Source organism: Lepus europaeus, chromosome 14 (assembly GCF_033115175.1).
Source record: "Lepus europaeus isolate LE1 chromosome 14, mLepTim1.pri, whole genome shotgun sequence".
Classification (NCBI taxonomy): domain Eukaryota; kingdom Metazoa; phylum Chordata; class Mammalia; order Lagomorpha; family Leporidae; genus Lepus; species Lepus europaeus.
In genome coordinates this window covers 51,952,185-51,969,479 of record NC_084840.1, presented here as the reverse complement: position 1 = coordinate 51,969,479, position 17,295 = coordinate 51,952,185, and the positions used below count along the sequence as shown (strand labels likewise).

Here is a 17,295-nt window from a genome sequence, read left to right as displayed (position 1 = left end):
TAGTAATCAGTGTATGGTGGTGAAGTTCTGGTGTGCAAGGTATGGGCAGTAGTGGGAGAATGTACCGTATGGAGAGTCTTTGCTGTCACACTGGATCCATGTCAGGAAAGACCCAGGGCCTGATTGGGAAGACTGAGATTCTTTAACCAGCCCACCTTTGTTTTCTGATGCCTCCACTTGAATGTTTGACCCTGAGCAAGATACTGGTCTTTTCAGCTGGTGCCGAGGCTCACTAGGCTAATCCCCCGCCTGTGGCGCTGGCACCCCGGGTTCTAGCCCCGGTCGGGGTGCCAGATTCTGTCCGGGTTGCTCCTCTTCCAGTCAAGCTCTCTGCTGTGGCCCCAGGAGGGCAGCGGAGGATTGCCCAGGTCCTTGGGCCCTGCACCTGCATGGGAGACCAGGAGGAGGCGCCTGGCTCCTGGCTTCGGATCGACGCAGTGCCAGCCCTGGCAGCCATTTGGGGGGTGAACCAACTGAAGGAAGACCTTTCTCTCTGTGTCTCTCTCTCACTGTCTAACTCTGCCTGTCAAAAAAAAAAAAAAAAGATACTGGTCTTTTCCATACCTCAGTTTCCCTAATGTGAATATGAGACTAATAAAAGGCCTATGGGAATTATATAGTACATGCATTGTACTTAGAACTGTGCCTGGCACATAGGGATTGTTCAATTAAAAAGCTGTTATTAATGGTAATGTCAGTTATTATAGGCATGAATTATTGTGTTTTTTAAGATGTATATATTTTGGGGTATAATGTGATAATTTTATATATTTATGTTGTGGAATAATCAAGCTGATGAACATATGTGTCATCTCATTTTTTCTTTGTGGTGAGAACATTTAGCACAGAACCTTTTAGCAATTTTAAGGTATACAGTAAAACTTTAAGGTATACTGTAATTGTCATGCTATAGAATAGGAATCCAGGATGCATTACTTCTATCTAATTGAATCTTATATAATTTCAGTAATCTTTCCCCATACCACCTGCACCCCAGCCCATTGGTAACCACCATCTACTCCTATGAGTTTTACTTTCCATGTTCACCATTAGATCAGGTATTTGTCTTTCTGCATCTGATTTGTTTTATGTAGCATAGAATTCTTCAGGTTCATCCATGTTGATGAGAATTCCAGGATATTCTTTTTTCTTTCTCTTTTTTTAAAGATTTGTTTATTTATTTGAAAGAGTTACACAGAGAGAGGAGAGGCAGAGAGAGAAAGAGAGAGAGAGAGAGAGTCTTCCATCCGATGGTTTACTCCCCAATTGGCCACAACAGCTGGAATTGCGCCAATCTGAAGCCAGGAGCCAGGAGCTTCTTCCAGGTCTCCCACATGGGTGCAGGGGCCCAAGGACTTGGGCCATCTTCTACTGCTTTCCCAGGCCATAGCAGAGAGCTGGATCAGAAGAGGAGCAGCCGGGACTAGAACCGGCTCCCATAAGGGATGCTGGCACTTCAGGCCAGGGCGTTAACCCACTGCACCACAGCGCCGGCTCCGAGGGTGTCCTTTTTTCAAGGCTAAATAATTTCCCTTCTCTGTGTCTATACACATATGGAGACTTCAAAACCTTTAGGCAAAGTTAAATTGAAAGGCAAATTTATTTTGGTGTAAAAGATTGTGAATTCATGAATACAACTGGTTTTCAAAACACTGATGGAAAATGCATATTTATGAAAAACCTATGCTTGGGTTTCAAAAATTTTTAATTCCAATTTACAGAAATATTTTGATGTATCCTCACATACATAGCTTGTTTTCTGATGAATACTTAGACTGAACAGTCCAAATATGACCATATCTTGACTTTTGGGAATAATAGTGCAATGAACAGAGGAGTATCAGTATCTCTTTGAGAAACTGTTTTCATTTCCTTTGGATGTGTACCCAGAAGTGGGATTGCTGGATCATACATTCTATTTAGTTTTTTCTGAGAAACCTCCATACTGTTTTTCACAATGGTTCTACAGTTTGCATCCCCACCAGAAGTGCAAGAGTGTTCCCTTTCCTTCACGTCCTTATCAACAATTATAATCTTTTGTCTTTTTGATGAAAGTCATTTTAACAGATGTGAGATGAAATCTTATTCTTCATTTCGCATTCCTTTTTATCCTTATAACTTTGCGCTACCTCACAAAGAGACCCTGGGCTTCCTGCTCTGGATCTGTTGGTGCTCTGGCATTCTTGTCTGAGCTCTGAGGCACGCGTGGCTTCCTGTGACCCTGCGGCCCCTTTCCCTGGTCTGCCATGGCCTACACTGCTGTGGGACAGGCCCTTTCTATGATGCACCCTGACCATGCCTTTGCACCAAGTTCACTGACATGTGACCAGCAGTCTTCTCTCCCTAATATGACAAGCTCCTGGGAGCCACTGAAAGCCCTTCTAATGAAAGAAAGCTTGATCTTCCCTGTATTGTGCTTTCCAAAAAAATTAATATCTAGGATTTAGAATTGATTTTAAATCTGTCATACCTCATGTTTAACTCACAGTAATTAAGGAAAGCTTATAATTGGATGATCACATGGCATTCGCTGCTATCTTGTAAATTCCTCTGTTCCCCATAATTGGTTTACATATAATACATCTTCTTTTATCCTCCTGTCTGACTGTCAGGATAAGTAGAAGCAGCATAATTAGGGTATTAAGATGTGTTGTTGTGATTATCATTGGAAATCTGGGTTAGGTGATGTGAGAGATGTGCAACTCTTAAGGGTTTTGTACAAGCTCACCTGAGATTGCTGCAGCACCATCCTCCCCCTGCAGTAAACTCCTCTCTCAGAGGAGTGACTCAGTGAAGGGTGGGATATACTATTAAGCATTCCTTTCCTGCATGTATTTTCAGAAATAATGTGGAACATACTAGGAAAGGGGCCGTGGCAGGCACAGCTGCACAATCCATGTGGCCTTGTCATGCCTGTTACTGTGACTCCTGAGCCACTGTTGTGAGTTGGAGTTATATTGTCTAGCTCCAGGAGGACTAGACCAAACTGCTCTTCTTTTATCTGAGCAAGCATGCCAGAGGAAGACAGTAAGAAATGACTCATCTTACTGTCATGGGAAGGACACACTCAGACATTTAGTGATTAACTCACTAGCACGGATTTCTAAGCCAATTAGATCCTGATTTGAGTTGGCTTCTCCCCAATAGTTCTGAAGAAGAGTGAAAATAGGGTAGCCATAAAATATTTTCTCTTACAATCTGACTGAGCTTATGCAAGTATTTAGAAAGTAGATTTATTATCTCCAATTTATAGATGACAAGACTTCAGAAAGAAAATGGCAAGAGAGTGAACCAAGATTTGGGGTAGCAGCCTATTGCTGTCTCTAGCCTTGGCTGATTTTCATTCATAAGGAGCTGTCACATGAGTCAAACTGCTTTTAAAGCCCCAAGACTTTGTGTACCTGTGGGGAGGTGGTTATTAAAAGCCTCAGCCTGCTCCTTGCCCTTAAAGTTATTGATTGGCTCTTCTTGCTTGCCTCCAGGGGTAAAGGTGGCAAATTTTGAACAGATCGTTAAAACCAGAAGATACCAAAATGAAAATAAAATTTTTGCATAACATGCCTTGTATTGCAATTTTAAATGCAGAATTAAAAATTACATGTTAAGAGCTATGGTATAATATAGGCCCTGGACCTGAAAGAAATTAGTCTGATTCTAACAGGTCTGGGAGAGCTTAGAGAGATGGGAGTTAGTGGGGATACTGGAAACAATCTGAGGGTCGGAAGCTGGCTGTATAGTATGGACAATTACAATAACTTGTTTATAGTTTTACATACAAGTCTGTCAGTTAGTGATAACCCAAAAGCAAAATTCAGTAGACTACCTTGGAGGCAGCAAACAACTGGAATGTTGTGTGTAGGGACAACCTGAACAAGCCAGAATCAGAGGCTGATTGCCTAACCTCTGGGGATTCTGGTTTGAGGCAGCTAGGGCAGAACCTGGGAATCTACATACCCCTGCTCCCTTGATGATTACGGTGGAGCCATCAGATCCCACGTTGAGAAACACTGGGGTAACTGGAAGCAAACCGATTTCAGATTTGAATTCAACCTTACCATATATGATGTGTGGTCTTATGAAAGTTATTTCTCTGAATCTTAGGTTTTTCATCTGCAAAAGAGGAAGTAATACAACAGAATTGTAAGGGAGATTAAAGAAGATAAGATACTTCAAGGGGTTAGCAATGTATTAGTCAGCTTTCTGTTATTTTAAAATACCTAAGAGGAGAAACTTAGGAAGGAAAAAGGTTTATTTCACCTTACAGTTTTCAGGGTTCACAATACAAGGTCAGACAGCCCCAGTGGTTTGAGCATCTGGTGATGCTGGAGGATAAGAGAGGAATGATCACATAGCAAACCGAGAAGCAGAGAAAGGCAGAGGAGCAAGCTCCTCCTCTACTGACTGTGTGATTTCTCCTTATAATGCTGTCATGATTTGATCATGGGCTGTGCCCCAGTGTGCTAATCCAATGCAATCACTCCACAAAGGCCCCACCTTAGACACCATAATTGGATCAAGTTTCCACCCTAATCCATCAAGCATTAATCCATTAACCATTACCATAATATTTTAGCAGTTTAAATGTCTGCATGAGGTCTATCCCTAACTAGCACAGAACCTGGCCCTGAGGAAGCATTTAGCAAATGTTAACATTGGTTTACATGTGCAAAATATGGATAACAATAACAACTGCAGTTGGATTTGGTAAAGAATGTATTGGAAAATTTATGTAAATAGCCAGTAGAGGTCCTAGAATTTACTGAGTTTACTAAGTCCTCTGTAATTATGTCTTTCCCTGTAAATGTTCACTCCATTGTTTCCTTAAATATACCACAAACTCCAATGAACAAGGGCTATCCTTTGTTATGTGTTCATTCTATTAACTGTTGCCACTATTCAGTGAAGACTTTAGTATCCATTTCAGTTTACATAGAGATCATTGAGGATGATTCTTGTAAAAAAAAAAAAAAACACTTATTTTAGAAGTTTTAGATTTACAGAACAATGGGGAAGATAGCCCAGGGCCATATATACTCTGTATCCTATGAGTCACAATATGCTGTATTTGTCACAATGAATGAAACAATATTGATGTATTATTAGTAACTGAAGTCCATTTTTTCTCTGATTTCACTTAATGTCCTTTTCCTGTTTGAGTTTCTCATCAAGGACACCAAATGACATTTTGCTATGCTGTCTCCTGGACTCCTCTTGGCTGTGAAAATTCCTTAGATGCTCCCTAGGCCTGAAAAAAATCTAGTCTGATTCTAAAAGAAAACAGACCTGAGAGCACTTAGCAAAATGGGGATTAAGGTGGATGCTGAAAGAAGAGACTGACTGAATAATAAAAACAGACTCAGACTCAGTTTCTCCTATTGTCCTTTGACAACACAGATGACGTATGACACTAGATGGGTTGTTTTTCTCACATACAAAGTAAGGAGTCACCAGCTGGGTGTCCTCCAGTTCTTACCCTGTCAGTCTGGAGACCCCACAGTGTGAGGACACAGTTCCCAAGGCTGCATCCCCTCAAGGGCCAGTTGTAAGCCCCCAAGTTATTTTATCTGTGCTTCTGTATAGCCTGCTGAAAGTTGAAGTTTCTAGAACCCTCTCCTTGGGTTTGATTAATTTGTTTGTGTGGCTCAAACAATTCAGGGAAACCTGTTTACCTTCTTATTATAAAAGATACCTATGATGAGATGTATAAGGCAAAAGGTATATAGAAGAGGTGCATAGCTTCCATGCTGTCTCTGAGCACCCCAACCTGCAGAACCCTCCATATGTTTAAGTGTTTGAAAGCTCGCTGAATCCAGACCTTTTAGGTTTTTATGGTAGGCTCATCACATAATCATAATTGGTTAAATCACTGGCCAATCTCTTCCCCTCCACAGAAGTTAGGGGAGTGGGACTGAATGTCCCAACCCGCTAATCCAGCCTTGGTCCTTCTGGTCACCAGTTCCCATCCTATCCAACTACCTGGGGGCTGCCAGCTGTCACTCAACTCATTACATACAAAAAGACACTATCACTTGGGAGATTCCAAAGATTTTAATAGTTCTATGCCAGGAAGCAGAGATAAAGACCAAATCCATATTTCACAATATTATACTTGCAGTGTAATAATAGTTTCTAATGACCTTGACAGTTTTGAAGAGAACTGGTCAGGCACTTTGTAGACTGTCCCTCAGTTGGGATTTGTTTGGTGTTTATCTGATAATTAGATAAGGGTAATGGATTTTCAGGAGGAAAACCACAGAGATAAAATGTGTGGTAGATCACATTACATACTATCAGTGCTATCAGTATGACTTATCACTGTTGACACTGACCTTGATCACCAGGATAAGGTAGTGTTTATCAGAGGAGTGACTTTGAATCATTACATGGAGTAAAAAAATATAAGAAGTAATTTTTTAAGCCTCTAGAAATGAGGTCAACTTAGTTTTAGTAGGTCTTGATTAAAAGTCAAATTATATTAATTGTGTATTCACTTTGCTCAAAAGAGTACAATTTAAAGCAGTATCCATTCAAATTGTCTTCTTGTAATTCACACATTCTAAATTTCTACAATTAAATGGAGCAAATTTAGGTCACCACTCTTTTTGATGGTGTTTCACTGCCTTAGAGGGAAATGCTGATGATGTGGGAAAATGTGTGAACTGGGAGGAAGCCGAATGGCAGCACTCTGGACCACAGCTGAGGAATCTGTCCGTTTCATCACCTCTTGGCTGGGCAGCTGCTTCTGCCCAATCCACACTAAAATAATGTGGATTCTCTGATATGCACAAAGAATAAGTCAATAAAATACCTGCTGTCTAGGGTCACAGCGGGGTTCAGCATTTTGTAGAGTGGAGGGTACCCACTGTAGCTTTCCTCCTTTTGTTTTGCATATAAGAGGAAGCAAAGTACATTCTTGGAAACTCTCAGGATGACTCTAAAGGTGAACTGCTAAGACTAAAGCGAAATCAACAGCCACCAAGAAGTGATATTTAAGTAAGCCTGCATCATCATAAGAAGCTATAAAAACAGCAAGCCCTTCTTATGGCAGTGATGAGAGTTCAATGTAGGTGGACATAACATCACAGTCCAAAAACAGAGGCCAGGGGTGGCGGATTGGGTAGAGCGTGCTTGGTTTTCCTATACCTGTGAGTAAAGAACCCTTTTCTCCACCCATAGTCCTTGTAGGAAGAGCTGACACCTGGAACCTGATATGAATATTTTCCGTACTTTGTATAGTTGCTTCACATGAGAAGCATCATGCTAGCACAGAATAATGTTATGAATGAACATTAGTTAAATTAGATGGGTCTGGAAGAATCCAGTGCCAAATGCATACACCACTCCAGCTACTGTGAGGAGCCATAGAGCAAGGTAGCGGCAAGGTCAGGTGGCCAGGAAGCTGGAGCCCAAATCCTTGCTCTATCACTGTTTTCTGTGTGAGGCCTCAGGCAATTTCATCATCCTCAGGCCTCCACTTACTCTTATCAAAAATGAGAATCGTACTTTGTGCATCTCAAGGTGTTCTGAGGATATACTTCAAGTAAATAAGCAGCAAGTGCTTGGGTCACTGGGATGGCCAGATCCATATGAGCTGTGTTGTTGTTTTACATAATTCCTCAAAAGTAGCTGGACCTGTGAATGTGACTGAGATGGTAACATGTGCAGACTCGCTGGGTGTGAGGTGGCTTCCTTCTGCTCTGTGGGATGATACCTGGAGCTGGCACATGTGGTAAAGCAGAGATGGAGGGGAGGCAACCTGGCCTGCCAAGGCATAGCCCTTGGGTCAGTCGCCTTTGAGGCCCAGCTGCACTCTAATCCCTGGGTACTCTAAGATTCTCTGATACCCATCTTCCTTATAATACAAACTTTTTTTTTCCCCTCAACAACGATAAAATGTTTAGAGCATTGACCATCCCACTATCTCCCTAGGAGAATAATTAGAATGGCCTCATTCCTTAGCTACACACACTGCTGCTCTCAGTAGGTGGGCTCCTTGGAGTTTTTGCTAGGTTTTCTCATCTTATTCTTCTGCTGCCTGCATTCTGCTTGCCACAGTGTGTTTTTAAAGTTAAAAAACAGATGGAGAATGACTTAGTCAAGTGCATTTTAAGAGATCATGATTCTATTTCACCTAGTGGAGTGAGTGGAATTTTTCTATTGGAAAATTTGAAAATCATCCCTGAGGGTTTTGATGATTGATTCTCATGTGTAAGTAGAAACTGAAGAGCAGGGGCATTGTATTAGTAGATGTTCTTAGGAGTCAAGGCAAATAAAAGTGAATTATGAAGCATGTTAGCAATGTGTTTGCAATGTTTTGCAGACCCAAAACAGGATTGGAAGAATAGGTAAGGATGTTGGCAGTGCTTTTGTAAGGTTGCCTTAAGTTTTGTTTCATAAATTAGAAGTACAAAGAAAGCATTCCAGTTCCTAAAATTGTATGACTTGGAAAATCTGAAATAATGTCCCAAACTTGCTCAAAGCCAAACACGTTGAATTCCTAGATAATAAATTTTGAACCTTTAATAGGAGGAAGAATCAGGACAAGTGGAAGATAGCTATTTGATTGTATTTACTAAACCATGTCAGTTTGAGGAACTGCCCCATATGCATATGTATTGTATACCTTTGCTATTCACTTGAATAGTACATTTAAATTTATCTTGGACTTGGGTTTCAATTTTTTTTTTAGCTCAAAGAAATATTCCCATATCCGTTAACCTATAGCCTAGTTGGATTCTGAAGGAATTTCATATAACAGTTGTAAATATTTTTCTTTTTTATTTAAAAATGATTTGTTTATTTGAAAGGCAGAGTTACAAAGAGAAAGAGGGAGAGACAGAGGGAGAGATCTTCCATCTATTGGCTGACCCCCTAAATGACTGCAATGGCCCTGGGCTGGGTCAGGCCAAAGCCAGGAGCCTGGAACTTCATCTAGGTCTCCCATGTGGGTGGCAGGGGCCCAAGTACTTGGGCCATCTTCCACTGCTTTCCCAGGTATATCAGCAGGGAACTGGATCAGAAGTAGAGTAGTTGGGTCTTGAACAGGCCCCCATATGGAATGCTGGTGTCTCAGACAACAGCTTAACCATCTGCAATGCAATGCCAGCCCCAGAGGGCAAATATTTTTCCAAACTGAGTCTGAATGTGGCACTGTCCTTCCATGGACAGTCTGTATTTTTCTTCCTATTGAAAAGATGATTCTAGAATAGAATTATTGCTGTTATAAAATAAATGGCAAATTTAAATTGCATTTCTAAATATAGCGTGTTACAGGAATTAATTTAAAAATTCACATCTGAAATCATACACTTTATATTTTATACTCAAGGTAGTTCATGAATTGCAAAGGATACTTTCCCCCTAATTCATTTTGGTTGTTTTTCTGAATAGTATAAATTGTGCTGAATCTTATGAATTTTCTGAATATTTTGCATTGAATTGTGAGATGTAAATTATTTGTTGGCTTTTGGCCTGGAAAGTTGAAGTTATGTATTTTCCCTGTCATTCAAGGAAAAAAATAAAAACTGTTTCTACTTCTCATAATAATATTTTGAGAGCTAAAATGAAGGCTGCAAAGTATTTGGTTTTCCTCAGAGGAAAGTACTGTATAAATAATATAAATAGCAAGTTGAAAAAGTGGATTATTCCGTTGTGCTACACTAAACATTGTATGCAGTCTCTTTGAGTATACCTTTGCACCTGTATTGTCTTGCTTTCTAAGACGTTAAGAAATTGAAACCCACAAAATTATAGCTTTATTTCTTATTAATACTGGAGCCCAAGTTAGACCGTGTAGAGCAAATAATGGTTTAAATTAGTTTCACACTTGAAAGGAACAAGATGAATGGAAGTTTTACTTTTAGAAAAGCATTGAATTAGATACAGACTTTCTCCCAGGATGGTAATTACATTTTTAGGTAAATCTTGTTGTGATTGAGAGGCATAACATCCTTTTTGATATTCTCATTCTGATTTCAAGAATAAATATCAGACCTTTTTATTTCCCCAGTATTTTGGAAGTATGAATTAAGATAGGAGAAGGAAGGGAATGTGTTATGCTATATAAGCTGGATAATGTGGCATATATAATTGACTCTGAGGCTTTTGCCATTTAACCAAAGTAAAAAGTACCATTCAGATATTGTGTTTGTTTTCTAGGGACACAACCAAATCATAACCTATAGCAGACCAATCTATTTTTGTGTGCTGTGTGGCCTTATTTTGCTTCTTGATACAGGGGCCAAAGCCAGGCACCCTCCCAGCTATGTTGTGTATGGCCTGAAGCTCTTCTCTCCAGCGTCCCTGCAATCAGCCAGGGACTACTTAATAGGTAAGTTAATTTTGGGTTTGTGGGGAAAATATAGCTGAGAAAGAATAAATCTATCCTTTTTGTTCTGGATCAATACCTGGAAACCTCCTTTTTGATTGTTGAAAAGGAGATATACGTTTCCTTCTTGGCTTGCACATCCACGGAAGACTGGGAGCCCAAAGCTTCCAACAATGGAATTATCTGAAAGGATTTTGATAGCCCTGACCAAGAAGTTGCAGCACGTAGTATTTGAAGAATCGTGCCTGCTGAGAATGGTCATGCCATCAGAGTGGCCACCACAGCCCTATCCACATGATATAGGGGCTCTGATAATGCATAGGTGGGTACACTTGTCAGTCTAAGCACAGTCCTGGATATTGTGGTCACCTAGGCTTCCACTGGTACACTTCGGTTGCTCTTAGGTCTAGGCAATTTTTTATGTAAAATTGTTCATTTACATAAGTCACCTGCCTATGGTAGTGATTTAGTGCCCTGACTCTGGACCCAGACTGCTGGCTGTTTGAATCCAGCTCTGCCATTTGACTAAATGTATAACCTTGAACAAAATTCAACAGTAATATGTGTATAAAAATCTTTCCTACCTTAGAAGTTTTGAAAGACTGGTTTTATTTCAACATAAAGAAAGATGACTGGCACCAGACATGAGTTATGGTTGGCATTATTATGTAAAAAGTCTGCCTCTGTATTGACTTGTGGCTTATAATGTTTGACTGAAGATGCCCTGAGAATTCTTTTTTTTTTAATAGAAAGCTTTTATTTAATAAATATAAATTTCATAGATACAACTTTTGAATTATAATGGTTCTTCCCCCATATCCGCCCTCCCACCCCTAAACCATCCCACCTCCTACTCCCTCTCCCATCCCTTTCTTCATTAAGATTCATTTTTAATTATCTTTATATACAGAAGATCAACTCTATTCTAAGTAGAGATTTCAACAGTTTGCACCCACACAGACACACAAAGTACTGTTTGAAGATTAGTTTTACCATTAATTCTCATAGTACAACTCATTAAAGACAGAGGTCCTACGTGGAGAGCAAGTACACAGTGACTCCTGTTATTGATTTAACAATGGACACTCTTAGTTATGATGTCAGTGATCACCTGAGGCTCTTATCATGAGCTGCCATGGCTGTGGGAGTCTCTTGAGTCCACAAACTCTGGCATTATTTAGACAGGGACATAATCAAAGTGGAAGTTCTCTCCTCCCTTCAGAGAAAGGTACCTCCTTCTTTCATGGCTCCTTCTTTCTATCGGGATCTCACTCACAGAGATCTTTCATGTAGGTCATTTTTTGCCCACAATGCCTTAGCTTTCCATGCCAGAAATGCTCTCATGGGCTTTTTACTGTATCTAAATGCCTTAAGGGCTGATTCTGAGGCCAGAGTGCTGTTTAGGGCATTTGTCCTACAGTGAATTTATGGGGTTTACATACCTGCCAACTGTGGGTGGCTACATAAGCATTGACCAATTGAGCTGATAAAGGGCAGCTATCAAAGGCACCATCTCTAGATGTCCTTCTTTCTAGCCAGACACCCTACCCAAGAGGAGACTGCCAAAGCCTTATGTCTGACCTGTTCCTATTCCCAGCCCCCATGACACCTCCCTGAATCTCTCCAGTGGAACTGGGGAAGACACCCAGATAAGGTGTAAGTTTTCTCTGTGTTCCTTGTAGATGAAAACTCTGGTTGACACTCTACCCTCTGACTTCCTTCCCAGTCCCCTTCTTCCTATTCCTTTTCCTGCTGTGTTGGTAACAAACTATTCACTTCTTCCCACACCAACTTCCCCCACAGGCCAACCTTCATATGCATCCTAACACTTTTCTTATTACATCCTGTGGGGAGCTGCATAGCTTCTTAATGCCAAAGGGCTCAGCACCATTTTTCAGAGACCTCTGCATTCAGTTAGGAAATAGAAACATGTTGGACAAATAAAACAAGAGTGGATCCCCTGAAGAGACTTCCCACCAGTGCCCTCCTGCCCAAGAATATATTCTACCCTTCCCGACATTTTTCACTTTACTTTTTATATTATTTGAAGTTCTGTCAGTTGGAACACACACACACATACACCAAGAAAGGCTTTCAGTCGTTTTTACCTTTTCATTATTACTTAGCTCCCCATCTGCCTCCTTAGATCAGCCACATTGAAGGCAGAGTCTGAGCAGACAGGGATGGCTCTCTGTTATTGCACTCTTGGACAATGCTTTTCCTGTCACCTTCTTTTAACAGACAGTAGTGCTGGAGTCTGTAGCCAAAGGAAACACAAGGATCTGGGAAATTGAGGCAGGGGGGACATAAAAGGGTTTTGGAAGATGTCCAGGAAACAGTTGTTTATGTCAAAATATTTTTTAAGATTTATTTATTTGAGAGGTAGAGTTACAAGCAGAAATAGGGAGAGACAGAGAGAAAGGTCTTCCATCTGCTGATTCACTCCCTAAATGGCTGCAATGGGTGGAGCTGGGCCTATCTGGAGCCAGAAGCCAGGAGCTTCTTTCAGTCTCCTACGTGAGTGAAGGGGCCCAAGCAGTTGGGCCATCCTCTATTGCTTTCCCAGGTCATAGCAGAGAGCTGGATTGAAAGAGGAGCTGTACCCACATGACAAGCTGGCACCACAAGGGGGGGCTTAGCCCACTACGCCACAGCGCTAGCCCCTTATATCAAAATATTATCTTCTCTGCACCCCATATTCCTTCTGGTGTACTTCACAGACATCTTTTCCCACATTTCAAGGTTGAGTTAGTGTTGCCAGACTTCCACGTGTGACAGATCACACGTGGCCTGATCGGGAGCTCTGCCATGTGCTGGTGAATTATGACCCATTTTCCAAAGTTTGGCCCCATATTCTATCCTCTAAAACTTTTCATAGCACTTAATATGTTTTGTAGAAGTCTGCTTACATTTGTGATGTTTTATTAAGGTCTCTCTCCATTACTAACTCATCTGTTCAGTCCTGGCAGGTGGAGACCCTGCCTGGTCTCTCACAACTGTATCCTCAGCCCCAGGCTAGTATCTGCTATATACAGGCACTGAATAAATGTGTATTCAAGTGTATGAACTAATGAACATAAAAGCATGCTTTAAATACTAAAGAAATTAATGGACAAATAAACTTTTGGAACATTTTTCATTTAAAAATCAGGGGAAGCTAAAGTCAATTTGGGCTTGTTCAACTCAGCTTTAAGAATAAATAGGGGCTTAATAAGCAACTTTTGCAGATGATCTGTAGAAAGAGATTTGGGGGAAGAAATGCATGACATATTCCATTTACAAATTGCTTTTCTGTGCATGGGCATTTCCCTCATACCTATTTTTCTTTAATTTGCTACTCCCCAAAAAAGATAAATAGAAAAATAGAACAGTAGCAGTCCCTATGGAATGAATGTGTTAAACATAATAATTTGCACAGAATAGGAAGAGATCATGAAACAAATGTAGAACAAATGGAAGAGGAAGGAAATGGATGCTTCTATTATTTGCCAACTTTATGAGGAAAAAGGAGGGCAATTCAAAGTCATTTCTCCTTAGTGGAGCTTCCTCACCCTCTGTCCCTCAATCATCAAGGGATCTAAGTAATATAGAGCAATGGCCATTGTTGCTCTGCAGGAATAGCAAGAAGAAGAAAATGCAGAGGAAATGGAAGTTATTAGTAGAAAAAGGGCGTATATTAGTTTCCTCAGGCCTCTCTAACAAAGTACCACTAACTGGGTGTTTTTAGTCAAGAGAAATTTATTGTCTCATAACTCTAGAGGCTGGAAGTTGAAGATTAAGGTTAGCAGAACTATGCTGTCTCTGAAGGCCCTGTGGAAGGGCACATCTCCTTGGCTTCTAAGTACATATTTGTCTTGTGTCTTTACACATCTTCCCTCCATGTATGTCTGTCTCTGAATCCAAATTTCCTCCTTGTTTTTATTAGACCAGTCCTATTGGACCTTGTTTCCAAATCAGATTATGCTTACAGTTTCCGGGGATTGGGTCTTCAACATTTTTGGGAGGGGTTGAACACAATTCAACCCATAACAAGGAGCATTTCAGAAAAAGGACAAGAGAGAAGCAAGAACTAAGTACATGTGACATTGTTTACCATCTTGTGGCCAAAGGTAAACTGTGTTTCCTCCCACTGTGTTGGGTAGACTTGGTCCTCCTCTGACAGTGCCAGAGAACATGAAGCTTTGCCTACAGTGATGCCCTGTTGGTGATATTTCTGTTACTCACGATGCTGTTCCTGGGTTCATCTCAGCACTGTCAAATTACCAGAGGAGGAGACAGCGGCAGAGGAACAGGAATGGGAAAGGAGTGAGAACAGTGTGGAATCTGCTGCTTGTGGGGAGAGAGCCTGCCTCTTTCTGCCTTCCTATGCAGAGGGGGTTGAATGTCCAAGGCAGTGCTAGGAGATGGATTGAGTGAACATTGTGTAGGTGGAAAGATGGAGCAACTCCTATAAACAGAGTGCTTCAAAAAGTTCATGGAAGAATAGAATTAAAAGAATAATATTTGGTCCAAAACCATTTTTTTGTTTGTTTGTTTTTTGATGGCAGAGTGGACAGTGAGAGAGAGAGAGAGAGACAGAGAGAAAGGTCTTCCTTTTCCGTTGGTTCACCCCCTAATGGCTGCTGTGGCTGGCTCGCTGTGACTGGTGCACCGCACAGATCCAAAGCCTGGAGCCAGGTGCTTATCCTGGTCTCCCATGCAGGTGCAGGGCCCAAGCACTTGGGCCATCCTCCACTGCATTCCCAGGCCACAGCAGAGAGCTGGACTGGAAGAGGAGCAACCCGGACAGAATCTGGCGCCCCGACCGGGACTAGAACCCGGGGTGCTGGCACCACAGGCGGAGGATTAGCCTATTAAGCCAAAACCATTTTTTAAGTCCATACATAATATAATATGCATTTTCCACCAACCTTTTTAAAGACCCCTTCCTATGATACAAGGAGAGGAACATCTCAAAGGCAGGAAAAGAATGTCAGCTAGTGGAACAACAGAAGGAGGAGAAATTATACTGAATTAAGGAGATAAGAGATACAGGTTAATATAGTAACACTGAGGATAATATCCTTATGTAAGTTCTTTTTCTTTTATGATTTCTTATATTTATTCAGAATATCATCTGCATGTTCTTTTCATTATAAGGAGAAATTATTTTTATTTTGAGGAATAAGGTGAAAATCCTTCTTAGTCAACATTCATTTCCTGTGCTCGGTCAAAGACTGCTGGCCTCTGGGCTAGAATTTTTATTACTTTCATTTGAGTAACTTCAGCAAAAACTTGTGAATGAGACTGGATTTGTAATTATCCCATGAATGAGAAAGACAATATTCTTAGCACCATATGTCAAACAGAGCAGTAATCAAGCTAATGTATACCCTGGGAAGTATAGGTAGCCACAGCAGCAACACTAGGCCTGGAGACTGGTCATGGCATGGCGGATGCCCAATCTGGAGAATAAACACTTGAGTGGATTATAGCTCGGTATGGGAAGACCTATACCGTCCGTCATTTGCATTAGGTAGATAGAATGGGTTGCCTAGGGAAGCAAGGAGCTCCATGACTTTGAAAGGTTCAGGCGAGATGAGTGCCATCATTTGCAGCCAGAGTCCATACCCTGGATGGCTACTTTCCCAAATGGCCTCTGTGATCCTTTCAGATCCCAGAGTTGTCTGTCTCATTTTAGTCTATAGGACTATATATCCATGCCTTCCATATGCAACTTTCAATAATGTAACCCTTGGAGATAAGCAGAGGTTTTATAGCGAGTTGCTGGCTGGTTCCTGTTCTTTCTTGAACACTCAGATCTCACATATCCATGTCTTGTATTGGGGTTTGTTTTCTGGCCTCATTAGTCCAGATGAGGGCAATTAGTTCATCATGCACAGATGTGATCTGTTGAAGACACCCAATACACATGTTCACATGGACTCCACAGCAATTCATATTATTCACATCTAACAAAATAAAGAGGCTTAAACTGCAACACTTTTGTTTATGAGTTTTACTTTAAAAATGAAATTGAACCAGAAGTTTCTGCATATAGGATCAATATTAGGGAAATCCAGAGTAAGGAACTGGAAAGAGAAAATAACAGACTTACTCAGTGGTATGCTAACAAAAAATGTTTGCTCAAAGGGAAAATTGTGAAGAACCACAGGGGCCTTTTATTTTTTCCTTTTAGAAAAAAATAGTTGCATCCATTTCTAGGACAGTTTCCACTTCTAGGACTTTTAAAGACCAGGGCTTTCCTCCTCTGCTATGTTCTGGAGAATATCTAGAGCTGCTTGCATCTCCTTGTTCCCTGCTGTTCTTCCTAGTTGGTTTCGTTAAGTTATAGTGCTGTACCCTCTGCTGTAACATCTTCAGTGCTGACCTCTGGTGTTGCTTGTCATTTTATATTCCTCATGTCATTATTCATTGTAACCCAGTTCTTTTCACTTCATTAGTTTTGGTTTCATTGGCTAATGTACTTCTTATAGAGAATACCTCTTTACTCATGCTTTGCTGAATAGTTTACAGTGTTTGGATGCCTTTAATGACATTTCGCACCAAGAATTTTCTTTGTATTTTCTTCATTTTCACTGAAGTTTGTCAAACATGCACACCCCACTTTGGAAGTTAGACTAATGAAATCTCAATGCAGCATACCTCTGCCTCTGCCATAGAATTGGGTGGCTTGGGATGGCTTACAGTCTTCATTGCTGAATTTTTAGTTCCAAAGTTAAGGGAAAGACTGAATTACAGGAACTAAATTTTTTATGTTTGTAATTATATACTCCATAATTAAATTTATGCTTATTTCTTATCTCTTTCCTTTCATACCTCTGAATTCCTTTAGTAAATACTGGAAAAGAAATTGTGTCTTTTATAGTTATGCCTAGCACATTAGTATTTGCATCATGTTGCCTACTTTGATTGAGGAATGTCTGCTTCAGGTGCTTTACGTTTTTTAATACAGTTACAATCTTGCC

At 40.7% G+C, this 17,295-nt stretch overlaps 1 protein-coding gene across 1 annotated transcript in view; it reads left to right on the top strand.

Annotated features, from left to right (window-relative positions):
- The window catches only part of PCNX2 (pecanex 2), a 338,333-nt gene that overhangs the window by 95,563 nt on the left and 225,475 nt on the right, over window positions 1-17,295 (top strand). Inside the window, exon 13 of the mRNA XM_062210622.1 lies at window positions 10,159-10,330. Within this exon, the coding sequence (XP_062066606.1) occupies window positions 10,159-10,330 (172 nt within the window). The remainder of the gene's footprint in view (window positions 1-10,158; window positions 10,331-17,295) is intronic.